Source organism: Mandrillus leucophaeus, unplaced genomic scaffold (assembly GCF_000951045.1).
Source record: "Mandrillus leucophaeus isolate KB7577 unplaced genomic scaffold, Mleu.le_1.0 Scaffold59, whole genome shotgun sequence".
Taxonomy (NCBI): domain Eukaryota; kingdom Metazoa; phylum Chordata; class Mammalia; order Primates; family Cercopithecidae; genus Mandrillus; species Mandrillus leucophaeus.
This window is the reverse complement of record NW_012106363.1, coordinates 4,667,066-4,674,065: the sequence shown is the minus strand read 5'-3', so window position 1 is coordinate 4,674,065 and position 7,000 is coordinate 4,667,066. Positions and strand designations below refer to the sequence as shown.

At 48.8% G+C, this 7,000-nt stretch overlaps 1 protein-coding gene across 4 annotated transcripts in view; it reads right to left on the bottom strand.

Moving 5' to 3' along the window:
• Positions 1–4,869: 4,869 nt before the first annotated feature.
• Positions 4,870–7,000, bottom strand: part of GNGT2 (guanine nucleotide binding protein (G protein), gamma transducing activity polypeptide 2) — a 4,318-nt gene continuing 2,187 nt past the window's right edge. For all 4 annotated transcript variants that reach the window (XM_011999309.1, XM_011999306.1, XM_011999310.1 and 1 more), the window contains exons 3-4: positions 5,963–6,068; positions 4,870–5,506 (exon numbers count right to left, since the gene is read on the bottom strand). In XM_011999309.1, coding sequence (XP_011854699.1) covers positions 5,381–5,506; positions 5,963–6,046 — 210 coding nt within the window. In that variant the 5' untranslated portion in view covers positions 6,047–6,068 and the 3' untranslated portion in view covers positions 4,870–5,380. The remainder of the gene's footprint in view (positions 5,507–5,962; positions 6,069–7,000) is intronic.

Below are 7,000 nucleotides of genomic sequence, written 5' to 3'. Positions count from 1 at the left end.
GGGGGGTGGGGGCGGTGGTGTTGGGAGGCAAGAGGCTGTGACTTACTTTTCCAGAGGTACTAAGGTCATGGTGGGGTAATCCCTGTCCCCACCTCACTCCTTGCTGGCTTCATGGGTAAGATCCGGAAGGCCCAAGGGTGGGTGGGGCGGACTGTCTAACCTACTAGGAAGGATTTCTAGCTGCTGCCAGCTCCAGGAGCTGAGACCACATTAGCCAGTCCGCTGTTCCCCCTCCCCGCCTTGTAAGGCCGAGGAATCCCATCCTGGGAGTCTCTGGTGCAGTGTGGAAGGAGGGTGATACAGAATTGAAAACTTGAGAATGATTCCGTTCCATGTTACTTGACATGGAAATCAAGGCGTTCAAGAGCATTCCCTTTCGCTTACTCCCTTTTCCTGGCTTGGCATCCTTTTACTGCTCAGGACCATTGGAATCTCAATTATGTGGTTTCTGCCAACAGCCTCACACGTCTGACCCTCTATGCTTGGTCTTCTTCACACTCTTTACCCACCCCAGCCTGAGTTTCTGGAGTTCCTCCAAACTCTATTCTTGACCCTCCTTCTCTCAATCCACACAGTCCTCTTGGTCAATCTCGCCCACTTTTGTTGTATCAGCTACTACCTCTCAGTGATCCTCAACAGGTGTGCAAAGGGAGGAGGAGAAGCCTATGGAGTCACGTGGGATCACCTAGTGGGGAGGGCTTTCCAACTGGTGACACCACCATTCACCTAGTCATCCACAGAGGAAACCAGAAGTCATCCTTGATAATTTCTTCTCCATCCTTCCAACATTCAATCAATCTCTAGGTCCTGAAAATTCTACTTCTTCACTACCTCTCCAGTTCATCTCCTCTCCATTCTTACCCTTCCTCCCCAGTTCAGTTCCTAATCACTTCGGGTGGCTGGATCATAGTGATTCTCCTTTCTCTGGAAACTGACATTCTGAGGGTGGCCCTGAAAGTCAGCAGAGAAAGGAATTTCTTCCTCTCTGATTCTTGGGAAGCAATTAAGGTTTGATTCAGATGATCAAGATCTTGGAGTAAAAGTGAATTGAAGACAAGGAGATCTGGGGAGAGCTTTGTGGCTGGACCTCTTTGGGTGAACCTGGAAACTGAAAATCCACATCACAAACAGGTTTACCAGAAGGCTCCCTGCAAAAGAGACTTTTCACAAGCCATAGACAGGGACCAAGGGGCTGTCTAGAGCTCATGAAACAAAGCAGACAGAGAAGCAGGAATAGAGACTATGCCTGGGTGGAACAGCATGGACTTCCCTTCATCAAGGCCAATGTAGCTCCGCTACTGCCCAATGAGCTGGCAATGGTGAAACCCTGAGCCCCTCATACAGTACCAGACCTCAAGCCAACCATCCAGTTCTCTGGTGGCAGGTCAATGGAAGGGACACAGAATTGTCCTCACTGGAATAGGCACTTTTTCAGGAATTGGGTTTGCATTCCCTGCCAACACCACCATCTATGGACTCATGGGATGTCTTCTAGGCAACTATGGTGTCCTAGACCAGGCTAGCTCCAACCAAAAAGCTCTTCCCAGCAAAAGAAGTAAGGCATTAAATGCAGTGTGGGTCCTGTAACAGAAAAACGGCGTTAGTGAAAAAGCTAGGAAAATCCAAATAAAGTCTGGAGTTCAGTTAACAGTGTTACACAAATGCTAATTTTTAATTTTAAAAGTACCATGGTTATGAAGATGTTAACATTAGGGGAACCTGGGTTAAGGGAACTCTCAGTACTAACTTTGCAACTCCTCTGTAAATCTAAAATTCTTCAAAATAAAACTACCAAAGAAACAAAAAGAAATAAGGTTGGGGCTAACGTCAACAGGATTTGCTGATCTCACCATGTGTCTGTTATCTAGAAGCAAGTGGCTTTACAGAGTGATAGGCTGTTCTAGTAAAGACTCAGGGTGGTGCCAGGTAGGTGGACACTACTTTGCAAAGACTAAGTGATGTCAGAAAGGTTGCTGGCTGTGCTGTGAATGGAACCAGAAACAACTTACAGTGTTTTCCCTTCATGGCTAAAACACTCGATGATCTCTAGGCTAGAGGAGGGAAAGGATGGCTCAGATGGCATCAATGACCCACTCTCAGAATGATCATTCTTGTCCTCCTAATCAACAGTGTGAAGGTCTGGGCATGCAAGAAAGGAATGCTACCCGCTGGGCACAGTGGCACACACCTGTAATCCCAGCACTTTGGGAGGCCAAGGCAGTCAGATCACCTGAAATCGGGAGTTCGAGACCAGCCTGACCAACATGGAGAAACCCCATCTCTACTAAAAATATAAAATTAGCTGGGCATAGTGGTGCATGCCTGTTATCCCAACTACTTGGGAAGACTGAGGCAGGAGAATCACTTGAACCCAGGAGGTGGAGGTTGCAGTGAGCCAAGATCAGGCCATTGTACACCAGCCTGGGCACAAGAGCAAAACTCTGTCTCAGAAAAAAAGAAAAAGAAAGAAAGAAAGAAGGAAGGAAGGAAGGAAGCAAGGAAGGAAGCAAGGAAGGAAGGAAAGAAAAAGAAAGAAAGAGAGAAAGAAAGAAAGAGAAAGAAAGAAAGAAAGAAAGAGAATGAAAGAAAGAAAGAAAGAGAAAGAGAAAGAGAGAGAAGGAGGGAGGGAGGGAAGGAAGGAAGCCACAGGGCACAATGTCATAATCCCTTTATAAGCTGAGATTTCTACCCTGCCATTTGAGGCTCCCTATGGCATTAGGAAGAGACAGAAAAGGGGGTCAGAGTGTCAGGCTGATGACTGACCCTGAGACTCAGGGAGTCCTGTGATTGTTACCACACCCTGTGGTGGCCAGGAAAGGTACAGGAGGAACCAGAGAACACCTGGGGCACATTGTGCCCTGTGGAACGGTGGGCTGAAGAAACTGCTACTCTAATCAGAGTCCCACCAAGGGTTCAAGAGCCTCAGGAACAGAGATTAGAGTTGCCGCTCTGGATCCAGAACCCCAACCAGTGAGAGCCTGCCTGAAGACAGGAGAATAAGGACTGGGCAAGTGGAAGAAGGAAGCTGTAGCCACATGGCTGATGGCCGCATGACTGGCACTCCCATCTTTTTTTCCTTCCTTACTGTTGGAGCCCTATGGAATATTTACCTTTCCCTGTTTTTTTGAAGGAAGAATTACTGTCTTTAATGTTTTCTCTTTCTCATTCCTCATCTTTTCCTTCTCTTGAGCAGACTATATGGAGAGTGGTTGAATTGACACCAGCTTGCAGAATGGTGAGATGGAGTCAGGATGGAATTGGGAATTGGAGATCCTGGATTTTGACCACAGAGGCGCTGTGACCTCACCCTTGGCATTTGGGCTGTGACCAGCTGGGGAAGGGAGGCTGTGGCTGTAGTATGTAGGATGACTATTAGATTAGGTTTATTTTCAGAGACTTGCTTTCATTTCTATCTAGTAAACCCTACAAGCCAGAAACTTGGATGCCATCCTTGACAACTCATTCTCCTTCACTCATAACTCAAAGAAATGTCAAGATCTGAAAACTTTATTTCCCAAAGAACTCATCAACTTACCTACTGCCCCCAAGACTTACGGCCACTGCCCTAATTCAGGTCTTCCTCACCTCACCCCTGATGGAACAATCACCTCCTTAATTGCCTCTCTGCCTTCACTCTTTCCCTGTTCAATCTTGTCAAAAGCAAATTTCCAGCCAGGCTTTGTAGCTCACGCCTATAATCTCAGCACTTTGGGAGACCGAGGCAGGAGGATTGCTTGAGGCCAGGAGTTCAAGATCAGCCTGTGCAATATAGTGAGACCCTGTCGCTACAAAAAAATTTAAAAATTAGCCAAGCGTAGTGGCACACACCTGTAGTCCCAGCTACGTGGGAGGCTGGGGTGGGAGGATTGCTTGAGCCCAGGAGGCAGAGGCTGCAGTGAGCCATGATTGTGCCCCTGCACTCCAACCTGGGCGACAGAGAAAGACTTTGTCACCCTCCCCACCAGAAAAGCAAATTTCCTTCTAACATTACCAAGTCACTCCCAGCAAATAAGTTTGTTTAGTTCAGCAAGCCAGACCTCACTAGTCACCTCCAAGCCCTCTCTAGCACAGATCCTAAGGATCTAGACCTCTTGACATCCCCACTCCAACCTGATTGGTGCTCCCATTCAAACCATGGTCCTTTCTCATATCATGCCTCTGTTTATACTGGCCCACCAGAAGTGCCATCCATCCACCCATTGACAACTTAACCCTTTAGAACTCAGCTCGAGATATCACCTCCTTCTAAAGGCCTTTCCTGTCTTTCTTCCAAGGACTCAACGCACCTCTTCAGCAAGATTAGGTAGCCCTCCAATGGGATTCCATCATATCCCTCGCAGACCTCTCTGATGTTGCACTGAGCTCATTGTATCATGAGTGCTGGTTTGTCTGCAGCTCCTTCAGTCCTTTCCATGCTGGCAAGGCCCAGGAATTGGTCTCATCCATCACTACATTCCCAGTCCTTAGCAGGATCCAGCCTCCCTTCTGCTAACCAGAATCTGCTTAAATACCTTCCTAGGCTTCCTATTGCCCTTAGGATGAAGAACAAAGTTCCTGAGTTCACCGAAAGGTCCTTCAAGACTTGACCCCAATCTCCTTCTCTAGCCTCATGCTTTTCCAGCCCCCATTCTGCGCCCCTCGACGGCATTTACATTGACATGGCTCATTGCCCTGAATGTCTTTCTGCTGTGTGTTCCTACACGGCCCTTGACTCTCCCCATTGTAGCATTTATGGACTTAATTGTAAATTGTTTCATGTCTTCTCCACCAAATTCCATGAAAATAGGAGCCATGTTCGTCTTGCTCACTCTTCCATCCATAGTGCCCAGCACTAATAGACTACTCGACAATATTAAATAAATCATGAAATCATAACTTCACAAACTCCTGTTGTCATCAGGCCATCTGGGGTGATCTAAATGACTAGGAACAGGATCACAGGGTAGGACATGATATGGGGGGACAGGACCGCCCCCAACCCAAACTAATCTGGCGTGGAAATGCTTTTTTCCTAGGAAGAGAGTGGAGGGAAAAGACGGAGGGGTTCTAAGGTGGTGTAAATGCTTCCTAAGGACTGCCCTCTGGGGTCTCGTGGTATCGTAGGCTCCTCACACCCCACCACCCCTGGGGCCAACTGCTTGGCCAGCCACACTGTCCTCAGAGTGTTCCAGCAAAGTCAGCAGAGACCCAGCAGATGGAGGAAATAATGGGAGAAAAGAGTGGAAAGTGGGAGTGGGGAATGGGTTCACAATGCATTTGTTCAGGGATCTTTACTCATTCTGTGATGAAGAGAAGGTGACACTTCATTGGCTCACTGGGGGTCTAGGAGACTTGGGCTTGGCTGAAGAGGGACAGACACTCAGGGCGGGGCTCCGTGCCATCAGCTTATCAGACAGCCGCCTTTCTCTTTGAAGGGATTCTTGTCCTCAGGGATCCCTTTGAGAAAAGGGTCGTTTCCTGCTTGGGCCTCCACATACTCCTTGATTTCCTTTCCCGCTTTGGAAATCTGTGAGAACACAAAAAATGTTTTAGGTCCTTGCTACTTTCTCTGGATCCATGATTTGGTCAGTGCTGGAAAAACAGGCTTCTGGGCAGGGCAGAGACAGAGGCCAAAGAGGAGAAAGACACAGGGGACAGACAGGTGTTTGGGGGTGTGAGTTCCTCGATCTGACCCACAACACTGACCCTGACCTTCATGGACTGCTTGGTCAGAGCCAGCCCAGATGCAGGGCTGGACACACTGAGCTCTCCAAGGCCCTGAGGCTCTCTCTTGTGCTGAGGGAGGCTGGCACCTTCACAGAGTCAACCCCAGCCTGTCTCTGCATCCTATCCCATCCCAGAGGTACCTCCTGCTGCTTCTGCGGCCCTGGAACAGTCCCACCACCCTTTCTGGTCACTTCCTCCTTCCTGGGGCTCATCAGGAACAGGAAGGGAAGAGCAGGGATGGGGCGAGGAGGCTCACCGGAATTCTTGTGTTTTTCACTTCCTTCTTTAGCTGCTCCACCTCCATCTTCAACAGATCCTTCTCGCTGAGATCCTGGGCCATCCTGCCCTAGACAGACCTGATCCTGGAAAGGATTCAGCAGCCAGGATCATAAATCTCATCAGCTCTCCCAGCTCCCTCCACACCTCAACTTCTAGCATCTCCCCTGCCATATCCCTCAGTTCAGGCCCCTCATCATTCAACAGATATTCACTCCATCCTTGCACGCCCTGCCTCTTCGAGAGCCTGGTCTCAGGAGGGGAGGAAGCTCCCAGTCTGATGGGAAAGGGACAATTTTTGCCTTTGGATTGACTGTCTACGGAGGAAATCTGGATTATCTGTCTACAGAGCCATCTGTCTGTCTGTCTACAGAGGAAACAGAGAAGAAAGAAGAAGGAGTTTCTTTCGGAGAGGAAGATCTGGGAAGCAATATTATTGTTTCATATAGTGACTCAGAGTTTTCCTCTTTCTCTACAAGTCCAGCACGAGAGAGTATACAATAATGTTCAAGAGAAGGGGGTCTTGGCCAGGCATGGTGGCTCACCCCTATAATTCCAGCACTTTGGGAGGCCGAGGTGGGAGGATCGCTTGAGCCCAGGAGTTCAAGATCAGCCTGGCCAACATGACGAAACCTCGTCTCTACAAAAGATAGAAAAATTAGCCAGGGTTGGTGGTGAGTGCCTGTAATCGCAGCTACTCAGAAGTCTGAGGTACGAGAATCGCTTGAACCCGGGAGGCGAAGGTTGCAGTGAGCTGAGATCATGCCACTGCACTCCAGCCTGGGTGACAGAGTGCAACTGTCTCAAAAAATAAAAAAAGATCCCGGGTGCAGTGTCTCGTGCCTGTAATCCCAGCACTTTGGGAGGCCAAGACAGGCAGATCACCTGAGGTCGAAGGTTTGACACCAGCCTCGCCAACATGGTGAAACCCCATCTCTACTAAAAACACAACAAATAGGCAAGCGTGGTGGCGGGCACCTGTAATCCCAGCTACTCAGGAGGCTGAGGCAGGAGAATT